This window comes from Strongylocentrotus purpuratus, unplaced genomic scaffold (assembly GCF_000002235.5).
Source record: "Strongylocentrotus purpuratus isolate Spur 01 unplaced genomic scaffold, Spur_5.0 spur5_scaffold_13, whole genome shotgun sequence".
In the NCBI taxonomy this organism is placed as follows: Eukaryota; Metazoa; Echinodermata; class Echinoidea; order Camarodonta; family Strongylocentrotidae; genus Strongylocentrotus; species Strongylocentrotus purpuratus.
In genome coordinates this window covers 12,244,876-12,266,724 of record NW_022145598.1, presented here as the reverse complement: position 1 = coordinate 12,266,724, position 21,849 = coordinate 12,244,876, and the positions used below count along the sequence as shown (strand labels likewise).

The 21,849-nt window shown below is 33.2% G+C and overlaps 1 protein-coding gene across 2 annotated transcripts in view; it reads right to left on the bottom strand.

Annotated features, from left to right (window-relative positions):
- LOC100893033 (EGF-like repeat and discoidin I-like domain-containing protein 3) overlaps positions 1-21,849 on the bottom strand; it is a 40,900-nt gene that overhangs the window by 6,338 nt on the left and 12,713 nt on the right. For both annotated transcript variants that reach the window (XM_030982922.1, XM_030982923.1), the window contains exons 3-7: positions 20,207-20,322; positions 9,476-9,649; positions 7,443-7,547; positions 4,507-4,665; positions 3,401-3,577 (exon numbers count right to left, since the gene is read on the bottom strand). In XM_030982922.1, coding sequence (XP_030838782.1) covers positions 3,401-3,577; positions 4,507-4,665; positions 7,443-7,547; positions 9,476-9,649; positions 20,207-20,322 — 731 coding nt within the window. The remainder of the gene's footprint in view (positions 1-3,400; positions 3,578-4,506; positions 4,666-7,442; positions 7,548-9,475; positions 9,650-20,206; positions 20,323-21,849) is intronic.

Sequence of the window (21,849 nt, the reverse complement as noted above, 5' to 3'; positions counted from 1 at the left end):
ATAATAAAAGCATATTACAGAGTAAAACGACAGAGGCTTAGAAGTGCAAATAAAACACGACAATGAAAATTATATTTCGTACCCATAGCATTTCATAGAAACCGTCAGTATACGCGGTGTTGCCAAATTGCAACGAGATTATAATATCTTAACAAGAATTTACCGTCCTCGGTGAAATTTCGTAGGTGAGGTTTTTGTAGTATTCCCTAACATCTCCTTAAAATTTATAATAATAAGGTTATACAATTTAAGTTAACTGACTACAGAGATAACATTAATTAAGAGTAAAATGTACAATATTTTAAATATATGCAAAGATATCTCATTAAATAGCATTAGTGCCCAGATATATCTAGCGTAAACATTTTGCTTTTGTATTTCGAGACAAATATTTCCATTTAGCCAAAGTCATGAAACTATATTGAAAACATCTTTTAAGAACAACATGCAAAAGGAAGCATGTCAAGAAGATTTTGAAGTAATATATGAGTTACGTACTTTTTCTATTCATTTATATTTCAATCAATACGACAAGTAATATACTGTAGGAAACACAAGACCTTGATTTAAAGAAGAAAAAAATAAAACAGTATTTCGTTTTCAACTCTTTTATTATAGGTCGTGCAAAAAACACTAAAGACAATTAAATAAATTGATGTGTGTGTAAATGGTAATTCTTGACCCCTTTGTACAAATAACTGAGTTTAATTTGAGAGCGTGCAACAAATCGTTCAGGCGCCAGGTGAACGCTAATTGTGCAATGATGCTAGTTAATGCACTTAACTCGTAACAACGACTCGTAAACAAAAATCCTAACGAAATGTTTTACTCATAAGCTTACATACATTTATTTGACAATGTTTAATTATTTGATTATTGCACATAGTTATTCATATGTTTATGTAACGGATTCTACAGTTTATTTAACTTTGTGAACATTAGTTTTAACATTGTTATCTATATGTTTGTAATTATATTTGTATTTCAAATCCAACCTCAAGTTTTGGTTGCAATACAGAAATAATAAAGGTATTCACGCCCAATATTACACTTTTTTTCATTCAAGTTCATATTCCAAGCATTCGAATTCGCGCAAACTTCGCACTCGCAGCGTTAACACAGCTTTCAAATTCAAAATCCGTCATTCAAATTCACTATCCGTGCATCAATTGTTAATTCGGGTCATTCAAATGTTCACTAAGAGCGTACATTTCGTGCAAAGAGCATTCAAATACATCTAATGCCGGCTACGGTACCTCAGTGGTCATTCAAATTCGTGAATGAGCAAGCATGGTTAAAAAAGTGAATTGAATTTCAAAAAATATATTGCTTTTAGTTTCGTTGGGGTCTTTGAGAAGCTTTTTTTGCTCAGTTTGTGAATAATGTAGGTTTCATTAACATGACATTTGTATTAACTTCAATCATTCTCATTTGTAAACTCTGTAGGCTAAACAAAAGTTAAACACATGCATAAATATAGGATTTCCCGGCCAAATTCGCGAATTTATCATTCAAATTAATTTGTCTTGCGTTCAAATTCGACGGTTTTAGTGCAGTCAGGTATATCTCGGGTTTATATTTCCTTTTCTAGTTTTAAAATCTATGGAATTTTCGTTAGAAGCTACGTATGATTCATTCACATTAATGAACAATGTGCTTCTTTCGCTATATTTTGGTCATTCGATTTGGCGCAACACGATTTTCTGACAACGCGACGGTGTACTTTTAGCATTCTAATTCATTTGTAGCATTAAAATTAGCACTTTGTGCACTTTCTTTTTCTTTTAATATTGTTTTTTCATGTGCATTTTATCATATTTCATTTTCTTGCATTTATACACTTATACTTATTAGATTTATCTGATATTCATCAGCATTTAAGTTTGATTGTTAAGAAGGAAAAAACGACTTGCATCTACGGACCTGATGGTCTCAGTATATTTGTAAATGTTCATGTAAGGAAGTTGTTTGTCTTATGTTTCATCATAAATTTATCATAATTTCATCACAATTTCATTATGGAAAGGGTACAATATTGTGACTGGGGTAGGGACTAGAGTCAGCAATTTGAACATGATTCATTATTTAGCCATGTCTTTAGCCATCGATCTGCTGGCGGGCAAGTAAACTATGAAACTCTTTAAGAAAAACAGAGGGGTGTCCTGGGTAAAAGAGACGATGTGAATTACTTTTGTAAAATTCCGAGTCTGTAGTAAGAACGGGCAATTGAGGGTACCCCCACCTTTGAACATGTCCGTGCAGAAATGCCACATCCCTTGATTTCGCACCTTCTTTACTTTATGTCTGACTACACCCATCTGCATTGTCTTGAAAATAAATAATTGGAACAACAACTTAGACCCCAATGGCAAATCATGCATTTTAACTGCATTATTTAAAAAATGTAAAAGTTTGTTGCAATTCTTCCCCCTAACATTCCTAACTTGAATAAAAATATTACGAATACGAATGACAGGTGTTAATATGAATGATAAAAATTACGTTTCGACAAGTGAATATTAATTTGAATGCTAGTTGAGCAGTTTCTAAATTAAATGACAGATCTATGAAACCCTTCAACCAAAATCCTAAATTAAATACAAAAACTGGAAAATTAAATGATAATTGGCATGGCAAAGCCGATCTGCGCTAACTTAAATGCAAAGTAAATGAATTCGAATGACAAACACGCAAATTTGGCCGGGAAATCCTAAATTGATCACCAAAAAATAAAATTGAATGCCCCAAACAGGCTCATCGTGAGCGCTGCGTTAATTTGAATGCACGAAGTAGGAAATTGTACGCACGTTCGTGAATTTGAATTCACCGAACAAGAATAAGAGTGCCGATAAATTAAATCGATTGATCGGGTATGAAATTGAATGCCCAAATTCTCCTGCAAGCGACCTCTATGTAAATTTGAATTTTAAAAAATGCGAGATTGGCCGCAAAAACCTATATTAATAAGAATTGGAAAATGCTGGTTTCATAAAAGAATGATCGTCAGTTACTTTTTTTTCGCTGGCATTATTTTGAATTGCACATGAGTGACAGGACCACTATATTTAGGGGATACTAATGCATGATATCAATCAATATTTATCGAGGATGGTCGATCATTTTGAAAGATATTGCCAATCAAAAATGTGTCTCCATTTGTACTACCTGTACATGTAGAACACGTTTTAATTTTGATAAAGTTACTTGGTGTCAACCCTGTGTGCACAAAGCATATTATCATTAATATTGTTATTATTATCATCATCATCATGATTTCTATCATTGCAGTTATACAATCATTATTATTATCACTTTTAATATAATAATACACTACCATTATTATAGTATTTTTTTAAAAATCATGATTACTAATAATATTATCATTATTACTATAACTCACCGGAGCAACACACAATGGAAATAATTTCACTCTCGTTTATCCGTCCCACTCTAGTCTCACTGTACCAGCAGTCTGTGATGTTTGTGGCATTAGGAGGGCAGATCACTGATTCGGCTTCAGCTGGAGCATCGACGGACGAGGACTCGTAAAGTGAACTGCTCAACGTCGCAAGTACTCCTTGTTCAATAAAAGGTGAAGTAAAAAGTAGGATACCATAGTAGTCACAATAATATTTTAAAGAAAATAAATGCGAACCACAACACTAATATTTACTTTATCGGGTACCACAAAAACTGAATTTGGATGACATACTATACGCCATACACAATTTGGACAGGCTCCTGAAACAAGCGTTTCGAAAACTGGAAAGGATAAGAGAAGGATTAAGGTTGAAGAGGGAGAAATATCAACTATAACATGAAATTAAATTCTCCAACTAGACCAATATATATATATATAAAAATATACTACTGATTATAATACTAGTGTTGGAAAAAAGGAAGTAAATTCATCAATAAATAACTTAAAATTGATTATTTAAACAAATTACATTTAAAAACAAGAAAACAGGGTGTATTATTAAAAAAAACTCAAACACCTCAATGGAATCTCAAAAATAAAGGGAAACAATAAAGCAAGTCCACATTGCAAATACCTTGGGTACACTGTACCATCAGATTGGAAAGGTATTCATGAGATGAATGAAAGAATTGCAATGGTTACAATAATCAGAGAGCTTGAGAGAAAATTAAAGGCCATAGAGACCCGGTTCTTGAGTAAGATTATTAATATATCATGATGAAAAAAAATAAAAAAAAATTAAGAAGTGTTTAGAAAACCAAGACTTATCAACACAATAAGAAAGAGGCAAATGCAATCTATTGGTAACATAATCATCCAGAAAGGATAAATGTAGAGAAATATATTTATGTATTATCAGGAAAGATTGCTGAAAAGAGAAGCAAGGGATGGCAATGGCTCACATATTTTGCAAAGCCTGAACAAACTTGCAACCAAAAATGAAAATAGCAATATCAGCTATTTAAAGAATAGCTGATAATAGAAAAGAATGGAAGGCCATTAAGATAATATTGATAATGTCTTACCTTCAAACCCTAGATACTGACATGCCAATTGGGATAGGTTCCTGTTCCAATGATCTTGATGTACCAGCACGTACGTGTTAGGACTGGAGCGGAACGCTAAAGAAAGTGTTCCTTCATTGATCTTTTCACCAAGAAGCTTAAGCGAGTAGATGGTTACATCTATAGAGTTGACAATCAATATGAGAAAGATATGTTGAGGGGAAAAAGAAAGAAGATTGAACTCATTTAGTTATTCGTTAAAGTAAGTTTTAAACAAGACTTTACGGAGATGTGAAATGTCTTAAATATGTAACTTTCTCAGCAAACCTGAATATACAAATTGGTTTTGCGTAGGGCGCTAAATTGACCAAGTCATATTTACATTATATAGTCACTAAGTTATCAAACCATAGTCGTATTACAATCAGAAACGGCGCTCCCGGAGAGGGGGGGGGGCGCAGGGGGCACATTGCCCCCCCCCCCATGTTTTCAAGTACCCAAAAAATGCCCCTTTTTACATAGGAAAAATGCCCCTTTTACTTTGTAAGAAGTGCCCCTTCTTACAAAGGAAAAGTGCCCGGTTTACTTTGACAAGTGCCCCTATTAATGTTTAAAAGTACCCCTCCCGCTTTCCACCTCTAATAAGTGCCCCTTTTATTTTGACACGTACCCCTTCTGCTTTGACAAGTTCCCTTTTCCTTTGTAAAAAGTGTCCCTCCCCCTTTCAATAACTACCCCTTGTTTAACTCGGATATAAGCGCATTTTATATTTTCTCATGTGCCCCCATCCTTTTTGATTAGTGCCTCTTTCCCTAATGATAAGTGCCCCCATTTCAAAGAGAGCCCCTTTTACCTTCTCATAAATGCCCTTTTTCATCTATGAAAATAGTTCCTTTTCTTTCTCATAAGTGCCCATTTTCATCTTTTGTATACGACCCTATTCAATTCTGAGAGATACTTGTTTTGATTTGACAAGTGCCTCTTCTCTTCCTGATAAGTGCTCTTTCATCTCTTATAAATGCCACTGTTACTTTGACACGTTCATCTTTTCCTTCCTAACAAATGCTTGTGTTCCTTCTTATAAGTGCCCCCTTCCCTTAGAATCATTACCCCTTTTCATCTTTGATAAGTGCCCCGTTTATTTTAACATGTGCCTCGTTTTCTTTTTTTATTAAGAGCAACTTCCCCCTTCTCATTAAAGCCCCCTTTCACCTCCGATAAATGCCCCTAGTAAAATCTGATTGGCGCCCCTTTTCGTTAAACAAATGCACATTTCCCTTTATCATTAATGCCCCTTTTTAATTCTTATAAGTGCCTCTTTTTATGTATTGCCAGTGCCCCTTTTCAGATGCGTTAAGTACCTCTTCAGTTTCGAACCTGCGTCCTCGGCTGAATCAGTTTGTAACTTCCACTTTTTAGCTGGATTACAGGCGCACGCCACAAGGAACATATCCCTTTTCATAAATGGCCCTTTTCACTTCTTAAAAATGCCCCTATCAAAATGTGATCGGTGTCTCTTTTCCGTGGACAAATGCCCATTTCCCATTCCCATAAAATTCCTTTTCTTCCCTGGTGCGCCTGCCTTTTTTTTTAGGTGTAATAAATGCCCCATTTTCACCTCTGATAATAGCCTTTTTTTTTTCTTTTTTACAAGTACTCCTTTTCTTTTATAATTGGTGTCTTAACCCTTTCGATTAGTGTTCCCTTTTCCTCTCACCATTAAACGTGCCCCTAATTTCAAGCGACTAAGAGCAATTTCTTCGGCTATGAGAATGAGCTTATAATCCCATCAGGATTGGGTTTTTCCTCTTTATAAGATTTAATTTTTCGCACTGCGATTTCACAAATCTTTAACATTTTCAGACCATCACACCCAACTGCAAAGTATGATGCCTAAGCAATATCTTATATGATGTATAAAGAGAAACAAATATTAAAGTCATCCATGATAATGTAATCATGATATAGGGCTATATAACGATGTCTAAACAAATGTATATTTTCGCCGTGAGATTTCCCTTTAAAAGTGCCCTTTTTTGTTGGTGCCCCCCCCCCCCCACTTTGGAAGTCGCTCCGCCGTTTCTGATTAGAATACGTTGTGTGTTGGTGTGAATGCAATTAGTGAATAGTTAATGAACGATTTGTGATCTTCCACTCCTATATTTACAGGGTCATCTGCTAAAAGGAATAATAAAATGTAGATATCTGATTAAATTGAAACATGAGTTCCCGTTGGACAAAGTACAGGAAAATTCTCACTATCAAAGAAAGAGGTATAACTATTACTTAACACTGGGGTTACTTCACTGCATGAAAAAATAGATTACAATGAAATTTTCGTTTAGCACTTCATCAGATCGAATTTCTGGATTCCTTGTGAAATACCCCTCGGAAGTTTTGAAGAAACACATTGGATCACAGTAGCACAAACATCTTACCACACAAAACAAGCAACTTATTTTAAATACAGTCAAACCTTTCAACTGAGAGCACCCAAGGAAATACTGGCCACTGTACACAGGTGGCGTTGCTAGGCAGGTTCTATAACTCACTTTTATTCCTCGAGGGAGACAAAATACATGGCGACTGTAGACAGGTGACGTTTATAGAGAGGTGGCCATTGTTAAACTGGTTTGACCGTACCTCTCATTATGGCCTTCAAAAGAGAGACAGGTAAATCCTGTATCGCTCTCCTCATGAGTACATGAACCTCCATGTGCATGTAGACAAGGATTCAAAAAAGGGTTTGCACCCTCCCCCCCCCCCCCTCGTAAACAAAAACTCTGCGTATGCCTCTTTTCACTGATACTCCTCACACCTTCCATCAAGACCTTAACTACAACAAAACATGCTAGCCCTCTTATCTTGCCATGCTCGCTCTCCTCAGGATTTTCTTGCTGTACAAGGGTCCCCCTACCCCCATACCCCCCTAATGCATATCCATTTGTCTCACTTACCTTCTGCACATCTTTCACCACGGTAGCCATCTAAACAGAGACAAGTAAATCCTGCGTCCGTCTCCTTGCAAGTGCCTCCATGAAGACAAGGGTTTGAGCGGCATGCTGGTGACAAAGATAACACAGAGGGGGGGGGGGGGGGGGGGGGGGGGGGAGAGACATAGGTAAGAAAAGTGAATACCCCAAGGTCTAATACAAAAATACACACATGTACAAAACAGTAATGTATATTGGTAGTAACAGTGGACACGAGAGTTCGTGTCCGGTGTCCCATCCAATGGCTAAAAAAATAAATTTAAACAAGCCAGAAAAGAAAGAAAGGGTTAGAGAGAGAGTAACAGAAATCGATAAGAACACGCCTGAACCACCAGATCATCCTTAATTACTAGCCTTGTAAATTATTATTATCATTTTAGAATTAAACCTCTGACCACCCACCCCCATGACAACACCTAACCAAAACAAGCGACGGAGGTGTGCCTAACATTTCACACTGCGGGTGAAATGTTTTCACTTTTGTCACTTGTGGTAACTTCATACATTTTGTAGTGAAATTTTACATTTGTAGGGTCTACAACCACCCCCACAAAAAGGGGATTTTCGTCTAGAACAGAGCCTGAGTGGAGTACCTACAGGGTGGAACAGGTGACACGTGCCCCCGTAGTAAAAAGGCAGAAGCGTACGCGTTTTGGTTTAAGGCAGGCTTAAAGATAAACTTGAGTTCTAGTAATGCGATTGCATTGTGAAAGAAAAGGTGTGGAATGGATCAGAAAAGTTGATCATATAGCATGTAAGTAATGGTGTGTAATACAAGGTTCTGGAGTCATCAAAATCATCATAAATTTGGCAGAGTCTTGGTAAAGTAACACTCACTTTATACACAGAAAGAAGTATATGGGACAACACACATGGTGTCGGGGCTAGTACTACCCTGAATTTCGTTAGTTTTGTTAGATTCTGTGAGAATTCATTTTTTTTTTTTTACCAGAACTCAAGTTTATCTTTAATCAATGTCCTTTTTTTGCCTGTACACAACTAGGTGTCAAAAGGCCCCTTCAATAAACTATTCAACGTAAGTTCGAAACAATGTTCAATTAAGCTTTCTTCAATAAAACGAATCCATAGTACAAATTTAGACTACCTAATCAACTGTTACTTACTCGTTTCTTATATCATTTTGTCACATGTCCATTTAAAAGTGTAAGTTAACATGCCTTTCTTTTTCATCAGAAATTGTGTGGAAAATACATTTTTAAAAGTTGAAGAAAAAAAAATTGAACGGAAGAAGCTTTTGAAAATGGCATGGCACGACAAAATGAAACCGGAAGGCAAAAGGTTCGAGTATGCCTTGCCAAAGCACATTTTAGTACCAGGCTGGTATTAGAACCCTCCACCGTTGGACTTAGAGTTAGTTGCATTAACCTCTATTATTATCACGACACCCTCTATCAGTGAATATAGAATTATAATGATATTGAATGAATGACATTTTCTGTAAAAAATATGCCTGGTCACGTTTGTAGGGCAATCCACAATCCACAAAAAAAATAAAATTGTAGTGTCATATAAATATGAATTGACACGAACGCATTTTTTCGGCTCTAGCTTTATTTTTCGGTTACATGTCGTTCTTTCCAAAGGTTTGTAATTCCGATAGTTCATATATCCTAAAAATGAAATAGGATTCGTAATTCCGAAAATGAGGTACAACAGTGTATCGTTTATCGGAATTATGAACCTTCCGAATACCGAGGCTTTTTAATTTTCAGAATTACACACATTTTCAGAATAATGAACCCTTTTTCACCTTTGGAATTATGAACATTCGGATATTAAACGAACCTCCGGAACATTGCAGCAAACGTTCGAAATTATGAACCCTCTCTCAACCATGGGATGATATGGGGAATTTCGTTTTTCCGGAGTCTACGAAACTTTGTAGTTATGAACTTTCGGAAAAAACAAGGCCTCCCCTCCCCCCCCCCTTTTTTTTGTTCCGCCTCATTTCAGAGATTTTGCATGTAAATACTAACCTGGTTCTGTGCAATAATAACGCCGTACACTATCAGGAATCACGAGGATTGCTGGGAGGCCAGATATTAACACCTCTTGACCGGGTTGCATGAGTTTCGGGATGAACTGTACAGTCTCACCGCTCTCCAGAGTGGTTAAGGGACATGTTATGGTCACATGAGGACATACTTCACCTACGTCATGTAATGATGCAATGAAAGTGAGTCAAAGAATAAGTACATCGATAAATACATATAGATAAATAGATCTACATCCTTAATTGAAGTTTTAAGTATAGAAGTATATGTTAATGGAGAATGTTTTAATAAATGAATGCAAAAGTACGTAGACTTATGTCCATTTGAATAAAATCTTCTTGATAAACACCCAATAAATTCCAATAGAGAGAAGGAGCAACATCTAAAATCGGTTCCTAGCATTGTTCCCAAATGGTCATTTACCATCGTAGGATAAGTTCCAAATGTTTCATATTTGAAACGTTAGAATTGCCGCTCTTGAAAAATGAAACATGAAAATAATTAACTAAATGATACATAAACGATACGGCACACAAACATTAAATCTGGCACGTTTAACTATCCCTATACTATTGCCTAATGAGATTCATACACGTTAGGGCCCTGAGACTGATGATCATTAATTTTGTGCACATAGACCCTTGGGTTTTATTCTACTCTCAGCCTTCAATAATCCATAAATTAACAAGTCATTCCTTGTCTCAGGTATTCACATTGATACTGAATTAACTCATAACACTTTCGAAACTATTCATGTATTTTCCAAAAGTCATCTGCATTACTTCAATCCAAAACTTCCTTTTTCAGCAAAATTACTGAGCTTGAAAACATCTTCAGCAACTTATATTCCAAAATCCTTACAATATTCACGGAACTAGGAAGTAGTCTTAGGCTGCACTCATTATACAGCACTAGTACACTTACAAACAATATAATGAAATCCTCTTACTGGATTCTCATTTACACATACATGTACACAGAGTTCATAGTCTATTTAATTATGAAAAATAGTTTACTAAATGTATTTATTTCATGGTTACATACAAAGTACTGTGACGGTAAAAAGAGAAGGGGTAAACAATACAGAGAGAGAGGGAGAGATAGAGAAAGTGCAGGTTGCTGTAGGAAAAAAGTACGTAGTGGATATACGTCATTAGTTATGCCTAGGTCACATTTGCTCTACGGCTAGGATACAGCGGCCGTATATACGCCCCCAAAATCGAGAGATACTTGCGGTAACCGCAGAGAATATGAGGTGTCCTCAGAGTCACCCTTATACAAAATACAACAATGGGCAAGTAATTGTTTCCAGACCAATGATATAAATGAGAATTACTTACATGTTATATTAAAACTGTTGCCATTTGTAAAACAAAAAATTAACTGGCAATAATAAGTAGCCTTGAAAGTGTCGCAATATATCATATGTGAGTGAGCTTGAAGTTTAATGGTGTAGGTTTGTTTCAGTTCAGTTTATTTTCATATTTCACATGTTGTATAATACATCATTACATTTAGCATGTTACATTTTGTACTCATTTTAGGATGCGTTTATACAAACCAAATAGAATATTACATACGACTAAGTTGAATAAAGGAAGAAATATGATGGAGCCTGAAGAGAAAGCAGTGCTTGTAGGTCATAGGCTCCGGAAGTTACAACAATGACATAGTCTCGTGTATATCAAAAAACGTAATTTAATTAAATTGAAACTTATTATGAAGAAACAAATATATGTATAACATTTTCGCTACCCGTACGCAAAAAGACTATATAGTCTTTACACTGTTTTATTTATGAGATATATCACCAATCAAATGAAACTGAATGAGGTTATCGAACAACTTAACAATATCAATCTTCTGTTTTTCTAAATAAACCTGGGAAACCTGAAAATTGCATTACAATGTAAATTCCATTTTAAGTATTAAACAAATGTAATACAATATCCAACAAAGTTGGCAAATATTTGTTTCCAGACCAATGATTTAAGTTTGAAGAAATAACATTTTATATTAAAACTGTTGCCGTTTGTATATTCATGAAAATAAAATAATAAGTAGCCTTGAAATTGTCACAATATATCATGTGCGAGAGAGCTTGAAGTCAATTTTTTCTTCATACTTTTTCACTCCACAGGAATTTAATTGATTTTCGTTTGCAACAAATTAACAAACATATATTAAAAATAGTTCATATTTATAACATGAATCAAATTGACTACTCGAGATACAAATCTTTGTTGAACTGTCGAGTTAACAGAAGAAACACATTTTTTCAATAATGGATTTTTGATATTCCTCAACAACGAAAATGGAAGAAACAATATAAAGAGACATATTATCCTTTGATTATTGGGCTATATACAACTACTTTCTTGTGACCACAGCTAATGATATAAAAAAAAAAATCGGGATTTGTATTTTATTTATAGAAACAAATTCCTGAAATGAAACCATTGTTGGGGAACTTATTATTTCTACAGTTCGAATGTGCATTATACTTTTCATTTTTGAAAACATTTATAATCGAAACTCTAATATTATCAAAGTCTGGCAATGTTTTCTTTACTTAGCACGTATACACCATCTGTCGCACCACAATCAGTATACAATTAAATTCATAAATATTCTCTAACCACATAATTGATCTTGTAGTGAAAATATTATTCTATTTCCGGTTCCAGCATATATCAAGTGTTCCAACCTATCCCAAATATGTTTAACATGCCTACAATCACATAGCAGATGTATTACTGTTTCGTTTGAAGTTTAATGGTGTGGGTTTGTTTGAGACTATAGCCTTTACACTGTTTCATTAATGAGATATATCTCCCATCACATCAAACTGAATGATGTTATCGAACAACCTAACAATATCATTCTTCTATTTTCATAAAACACCCTGGGAAACCTGAAAATTGCATTACAATGTAAATTCCATTCTAAGTGAAAATATAGTACAATATACACCAAAGATAGCAAAAAATTGTTTCCAGACCAATGATTTAAGTGAGAAGAACTGACATGTCATGTTTAAAAGCGTTTGAAAATACATGAACCTGAAATAATAAATAGCCTTGAAATTATCGCAATATATCATGTGTGATTGAGCATGAAATTTAATAGTGTAGTTTTGTTTGAGACTATATAGCCTTAACACTGTTTCGTTAATGAGATATATCTCCCATCACATCAAACTGAATGATGTTATCAAACAACTTAACATTATCAATCTTCTTTTTTCCTAAATAAACTTTGGAAACCTGAAAATTCCATCACTATGTAAGTTCATCGTTAGTGAAAATCTGATACAATATACAACAAAGTTGGCAAATAATTGTTTCCAGACCAATGATTTAAATGAGAAGAAATAACATTTTATATTAAAACTGTTGCCGTTTGTATATTCATGAAAATAAAATAATAAGTAGCCTTGAAATTGTCACAATATATCATGTGTGAGAGAGCTTGAAGTCAATTTTTTCTTCATACTTTTTCACTCCACAGGAATTTAATTGATTTTCGTTTGCAACAAATTAACAAACATATATTAAAAATAATTCATATTTATAACATGAATCAAATTGACTACTCGAGATACAAATCTTTGTTGAACTGTCGAGTTAACAGAAGAAACACATTTTTTCAATAATGGATTTTTGATATTCCTGAACAACAAAAATGGAAGAAACAATATAAAGAGACATATTATCCTTTGATTATTTGGCTATATACAACTACTTTCTTGTGACCACAGCTAATAATATTTAAAAAAAATCGGGATTTGTATTTTATTTATAGAAACAAATTCCTGAAATGAAACCATTTTTGGGGAACTTATTATTTCTACAGTTCGAATGTGCATTATACTTTTCATTTTTGAAAACATTTATAATCGAAACTCTAATATTATCAAAGTCTGGCAATGTTTTCTTTACTTAGCACGTATACACCATCTGTCGCACCACAATCAGTATACAATTCAATTCATAAATATTTGAACCTCTCTAACCACATAATTGATCTTGTAGTGAAAATATTATTCTATTTCCGGTTCCAGCATATATCAAGTGTTCCAACCTATCCCAAATATGTTTAACATGCCTACAATCACATAGCAGATGTATTACTGTTTCGTTTGAAGTTTAATGGTGTGGGTTTGTTTGAGACTATAGCCTTTACACTGTTTCATTAATGAGATATATCTCCCATCACATCAAACTGAATGATGTTATCGAACAACCTAACAATATCATTCTTCTATTTTCATAAAACACCCTGGGAAACCTGAAAATTGCATTACAATGTAAATTCCATTCTAAGTGAAAATATAGTACAATATACACCAAAGATAGCAAAAAATTGTTTCCAGACCAATGATTTAAGTGAGAAGAACTGACATGTCATGTTTAAAACCGTTTGAAAATACATGAACCTGAAATAATAGATAGCCTTGAAATTATCGCAATATATCATGTGTGATTGAGCATGAAATTTAATAGTGTAGTTTTGTTTGAGACTATATAGCCTTAACACTGTTTCGTTAATGAGATATATCTCCCATTACATCAAACTGAATGATGTTATCAAACAACTTAACAATATCAATCTTCTTTTTTCCTAAATAAACTTTGGAAACCTGAAAATTCCATCACTATGTAAGTTCATCGTTAGTGAAAATCTGATACAATATACAACAAAGTTGGCAAATAATTGTTTCCAGACCAATGATTTAAGTTTGAAGAAATAACATTTTATATTAAAACTGTTGCCGTTTGTATATTCATGAAAATAAAATAATAAGTAGCCTTAAAATTGTCATAATATATCATGTGTGAGTGAGCTTGAAGTCAATTTTTTCTTCATACTTTTTCACTCCACAGCAATTTAATTGATTTTCGTTTGCAACAAATTAACAAACATATATTAAAAATAATTCATATTTATAACATGAATCAAATTGACTACTCGAGATACAAATCTTTGTTGAACTGTCGAGTTAACAGAAGAAACACATTTTTTCAATAATGGATTTTTGATATTCCTCAACAACGAAAATGGAAGAAACAATATAAAGAGACATATTATCCTTTGATTATTGGGCTATATACAACTACTTTCTTGTGACCACAGCTAATGATATAAAAAAAAAAAATCGGGATTTGTATTTTATTTATAGAAACAAATTCCTGAAATGAAACCATTTTTGGGGAACTTATTATTTCTACAGTTCGAATGTGCATTATACTTTTCATTTTTGAAAACATTTATAATCGAAACTCTAATATTATCAAAGTCTGGCAATGTTTTCTTCACTTAGCACGTATACACCATCTGTCGCACCACAATCAGTATACAATTCAATTCATAAATATTTGAACCTCTCTAACCACATAATTGATCTTGTAGTGAAAATATTATTCTATTTCCGGTTCCAGCATATATCAAGTGTTCCAACCTATCCCAAATATGTTTAACATGCCTAAAATCACATAGCAGATGTATTACTGTTTCGTTTGAAGTTTAATGGTGTGGGTTTGTTTGAGACTATATCCTTTACACTGTTTCATTAATGAGATATATCTCCCATCACATCAAACTGAATGATGTTATCGAACAACCTAACAATATCATTCTTCTATTTTCATAAAACACCCTGGGAAACCTGAAAATTGCATTACAATGTAAATTCCTTTCTAAGTGAAAATATAGTACAATATACACCAAAGATAGCAAAAAATTGTTTCCAGACCAATGATTTAAGTGAGAAGAACTGACATGTCATGTTTAAAATCGTTTGAAAATACATGAACCTGAAATAATAAATAGCCTTGAAATTATCGCAATATATCATGTGTGATTGAGCATGAAATTTAATGGTGTAGTTTTGTTTGAGACTATATAGCCTTAACACTGTTTCGTTAATGAGATATATCTCCCATCACATCAAAATGAATGATGTTATCAAACAACTTAACAATATCAATCTTCTTTTTTCCTAAATAAACTTTGGAAACCTGAAAATTCCATCACTATGTAAGTTCATCGTTAGTGAAAATCTAATACAATATACAACAAAGTTGGCAAATAATTGTTTCCAGACCAATGATTTAAGTTTGAAGAAATAACATTTTATATTAAAACTGTTGCCGTTTGTATATTCATGAAAATAAAATAATAAGTAGCCTTGAAATTGTCACAATATATCATGTGTGAGAGAGCTTGAAGTCAATTTTTTCTTCATACTTTTTCACTCCACAGGAATTTAATTGATTTTCGTTTGCAACAAATTAACAAACATATATTAAAAATAATTCATATTTATAACATGAATCAAATTGACTACTCGAGATACAAATCTTTGTTGAACTGTCGAGTTAACAGAAGAAACACATTTTTTCAATAATGGATTTTTGATATTCCTCAACAACGAAAATGGAAGAAACAATATAAAGAGACATATTATCCTTTGATTATTGGGCTATATACAACTACTTTCTTGTGACCACAGCTAATGATATAAAAAAAAAATCGGGATTTGTATTTTATTTATAGAAACAAATTCCTGAAATGAAACCATTTTTGGGGAACTTATTATTTCTACAGTTCGAATGTGCATTATACTTTTCATTTTTGAAAACATTTATAATCGAAACTCTAATATTATCAAAGTCTGGCAATGTTTTCTTTACTTAGCACGTATACACCATCTGTCGCACCACAATCAGTATACAATTCAATTCATAAATATTCTCTAACCACATAATTGATCTTGTAGTGAAAATATTATTCTATTTCCGGTTCCAGCATATATCAAGTGTTCCAACCTATCCCAAATATGTTTAACATGCCTACAATCACATAGCAGATGTATTACTGTTTCGTTTGAAGTTTAATGGTGTGGGTTTGTTTGAGACTATAGCCTTTACACTGTTTCATTAATGAGATATATCTCCCATCACATCAAACTGAATGATGTTATCGAACAACCTAACAATATCATTCTTCTATTTTCATAAAACACCCTGGGAAACCTGAAAATTGCATTACAATGTAAATTCCATTCTAAGTGAAAATATAGTATAATTTTATCAAAGATAGCAAAAAATTGTTTCCAGACCAATGATTTAAGTGAGAAGAACTGACATGTCATGTTTAAAACCGTTTGAAAATACATGAACCTGAAATAATAAATAGCCTTGAAATTATCGCAATATATCATGTGTGATTGAGCATGAAATTTAATGGTGTAGTTTTGTTTGAGACTATATAGCCTTAACACTGTTTCGTTAATGAGATATATCTCCCATCACATCAAAATGAATGATGTTATCAAACAACTTAACAATATCAATCTTCTTTTTTCCTAAATAAACTTTGGAAACCTGAAAATTCCATCACTATGTAAGTTCATCGTTAGTGAAAATCTGATACAATATACAACAAAGTTGGCAAATAATTGTTTCCAGACCAATGATTTAAGTTTGAAGAAATAACATTTTATATTTAAACTGTTGCCGTTTGTATATTCATGAAAATAAAATAATAAGTAGCCTTGAAATTGTCATAATATATCATGTGTGATTGAGCATGAAATTTAATGGTGTAGTTTTGTTTGAGACTATATAGCCTTAACACTGTTTCGTTAATGAGATATATCTCCCATCACATCAAAATGAATGATGTTATCAAACAACTTAACAATATCAATCTTCTTTTTTCCTAAATAAACTTTGGAAACCTGAAAATTCCATCACTATGTAAGTTCATCGTTAGTGAAAATCTGATACAATATACAACAAAGTTGGCAAATAATTGTTTCCAGACCAATGATTTAAGTTTGAAGAAATAACATTTTATATTTAAACTGTTGCCGTTTGTATATTCATGAAAATAAAATAATAAGTAGCCTTGAAATTGTCATAATATATCATGTGTGATTGAGCATGAAATTTAATGGTGTAGTTTTGTTTGAGACTATATAGCCTTAACACTGTTTCGTTAATGAGATATATCTCCCATCACATCAAAATGAATGATGTTATCAAACAACTTAACAATATCAATCTTCTTTTTTCCTAAATAAACTTTGGAAACCTGAAAATTCCATCACTATGTAAGTTCATCGTTAGTGAAAATCTGATACAATATACAACAAAGTTGGCAAATAATTGTTTCCAGACCAATGATTTAAGTTTGAAGAAATAACATTTTATATTTAAACTGTTGCCGTTTGTATATTCATGAAAATAAAATAATAAGTAGCCTTGAAATTGTCATAATATATCATGTGTGAGAGAGCTTGAAGTCAATTTTTTCTTCATACTTTTTCACTCCACAGGAATTTAATTGATTTTCGTTTGCAACAAATTAACAAACATATATTAAAAATAGTTCATATTTATAACATGAATCGAATTGACTACTCGAGATACAAATCTTTGTTGAACTGTCGAGTTAACAGAAGACACACATATTTTCAATAATGGATTTTTGATATTCCTGAACAACAAAAATGGAAGAAACAATATAAAGAGACATATTATCCTTTGATTATTTGGCTATATACAACTACTTTCTTGTGACCACAGCTAATGATATTTAAAAAAAAAAAATCGGGATTTGTATTTTATTTATATAAACAAATTCATGAAATGAAACCATTTTCTTGGGAACTTATTATTTCTACAGTTCGAATGTGCATTATACTTTTCATTTTGGAATTTTTTTTTAATCGAAACTCATATATTATTAAAGTCGGGGAATGCTTTCTTTACTTTGCACGTATACACCATCTGTCGCACCACAATCAGTATACAATTCAATTCATAATTATTTGAACCTCTTAAACAAAAAAAATTATCTTGTAGTGAAAATATTATTCTATTTCCGGTTCCAGCATATATCCATTGTTCCAACCTATCCCAAATATGTTTAACATGCCTACAATCACATAGCAGATGTATTACTGTTTCGCTTGAAGTTTAATGGTGTAGGTTTGTTTGATACTAAATAGCCTTAACACTGTTTCATTAATGAATGAGATATATCTCCAATCCAATCAAACTGAATGATGTTATCGAACAAATTAATAATATCAATCTGGCTTAAAGTGAACAGCGATGACGGTTAATGAAAAAAACCGCGTTAGTTTTGTATGAAATGTTACTTATCATATTCCTTCTACTATACTAACTCTCTAACATGCAAACAAAACAAGAAAAATCCACTGTGCGACAACCTCTAACAGCAAATTATCCCAACCATTTTTGAATTTTTCCAACCGTTTTAACATGAAAATAAGACATATAACAGGCTTTTAAAAATCTTACAACACTTAATGTCTGGAATGGTATATAAAGCAAATACATTGCTTTGTGACAATTTTCATTCACCTAAAATGTAATTAAATTGTAATAATTCTAGAGTTGGGAGATTAAAGAAATCGATAAGATAATTTTCCCAATTTGTATCATTAATAACGGTCTGTTTTTGAAACTTTCAGATTATCTTTAATTGTACATCAATCATTGAAGTCACGATCTTTGCACCATTTTTTCTCATCTGAACAATGTTACCAAGGCGGTGGAACTAAGTTTAATGGTATAGGTTTGTTTGAGACTTCATAGCTTTAACACTGATTCATTAATGAGATATGTCTCGGATCAAATCAGACTGAGTGATGTTATCGAACAACTTACCAGTATTGAATTTCCATTTTCGTAAATAAACATGGGAAACCTCGGTCTTTAGAAACACAAAAGCAGATTACCAAATTTGGTGCCTGGCCTAATGACGGTGGTACTAAGTTTAATGGTGTAGGTTTGTTTGAGACTATATAGCCTTTACACTGTTTCATTAAGGATATTATTATCTAAAAAATGAGGGGGAGGGGGCGTGTCACCCCGCCTCGGGATCGCCGTCCCTGACTACAATTGGCATTAATTGCTCGTTCCCTCTATTTTTAAAGACTAATATAAAATTAACTATTCTTCGGGGCCTATAAACAGGAGTATAGCTATCACCATAGGCCCCTCCACATTTTACTCTTCTTCTTTTTTCAGTCTTTTAATGTAATGCTTTCGAACAAATTAAAATGAGGTACCCACATTCTGTTTTTGTCTATGTTAAAAGAATTCACATTTAATTTGACCACTGACCTTGTGAAAATCATTGCAATATACAATACGTGTGAAATATGAAACAATAAACAGAAACTGAAACTGAAACTGTTGGCAAATTTAAACAGCATTTTGAAACAATTAGAAAATGTACAGTTCACAACTAAATTATTCATACTCCTTGTAAATTTGAATGTTTTTTAATATTTTGTTTTCGTAACGCAAGAATGAAAGGTAGAACGGTAGAAAGGTTTTTGAACAATTTCAGATGTAAGCTATGATGTGTCACATCTTCAAACAAATTGTGACAAATATATTTCACATAAATCACTTGAAAAATTCAAAAACTTGGTAAGTGCATGTATCATTTCTTCGTTTTGAAGAAATGCCATTCTTTTTAATGTAAAGTGTGAAAAACTAAATCCTCCCCCCCCCCCGTCAACAAGTTTGGCCGTTTTTTAATGTTATATTGCGATCTCAATCGCTACCTGCTGCACGCTAAATATGGCGTGATCAACGAATTCGCACGCCTAGCCTGCCAAACTGTGGCTTAGCAGTAAGTAGGAGGAGGTCGGGTTGGTAATCTTACCTGATACTCTGACTGTTTGAACACCAATCACTACCACAGCGATGACGGCAACTAGCTTTAGTATAGCCTCCATGCTTGAGGACGTCCTTCCTCCACCAGACGCAATTCCACTGATCCTACATGGGCAGAAAATAATTACAAGGTAATTTACAAGGTGTCTGGGGTGAGGAGAGACTGGCATATATGATTATAATCCATATAAAGCTATTATCCTACCTTGAAAGAGTTCAAGTAATGAAAAATGCTAGAGATATGTTAACATATTAAGAAATTTCCATCTTATAGTCGCAACAAGTCAAGGACCTTTACCGGCAAGAAACGAAACTACGCGGTTAATGGCGCCTACTTGGTGGCGCAGCCTTCAAACTCAAGGAATGATTATATCACAGTAATGCTTTGTATGAATAAAAATGTATTTTTGTTTCAACTCAAGTCCAAGAAACTTCTCTGATACATTTAAACTAGTCTATGTATTGTCTATACATATAATTTAAACGAAACACAGGCATACTAAATCAGAGATTTTAATAAACACATCTAACTTTGTTATAACGTATAGAATTCGAGAAATCAACCGCTTAACAGATCGACCTTTAACTTGCCCATTAAATCTGTTTTTTCTTCATGACCCTTGCAAATTTAATTCGTTTTGGACACTACCTTGTAGATAGCTAAGGAAAAGAAGAAAAAAAGGGCATGTCAGGAACAATGTAAATGTCCTCCTCTTTAGCCACTACTTTGTAAATCGCATAGACATATATAAATCAAAATAATTATTTACATTGCACATTACAGTGCACAAGCCTGAATGATTATTGCTTCCAAATTGTGCCGTTATTATTCAGTTGGCCCCTTATCCCATTACAAAATGAAATGGATGAATTAAATATCAATGAAAAACTAATGAGCCATAGACGACCATAACGTTAACTATATTGTATTTCACGACCTGTCAGAGGAGTAACAGCTCTCTGAAAATGAGAAATCAAAAGTAATGCAAATCAAAAGCTGTCGACCTAAAAACTAGTTATCGACTTGTTGACATCATGTTATGGAATACGCATATTCGCAGTGACTTCGCATTACTTAAATGTACTGCTCACCCTTGCAAATTTAATTCGTTTTAAACACTACCTTGTAGATAGCTAATACAAAGGTAAAGAGAAAGGTCATGTAAGGAACAATGTAAAAGTCCTCCTCTTTAGCCACTACTTTGTAAATCGCATAGACATATATAAATCAAAATAATTATTACATTGCACATTACTCTATCACGTCCATTAAAGGTACTATGACCCATTTGCAGGCCAACAATATGAAGAGGTAAAATTCCAACGGCATTTGAAAGATAATACTAATTTAGAACTTCCCTCAAAACGAGAGGGCTTGACAATATATTTAAGTGGGAGAATAACGACCATGAGGAAAATCACTGTTTATAACAATTCACAAACAAAATACCTTCTTTAATACCCTCATCATCGATAACATTTTTCATTTACTTTATGATGATGGCATTCATTTTTCACGAAATAATATGTTTCCCTTAGGTCATGTTCATGTATGATCCAAAATCTGGCACAAATGGATGTTGACGTGGTCTATTGATTACAATGTTGGTAGGTAAAGCGTGTATGGATTGA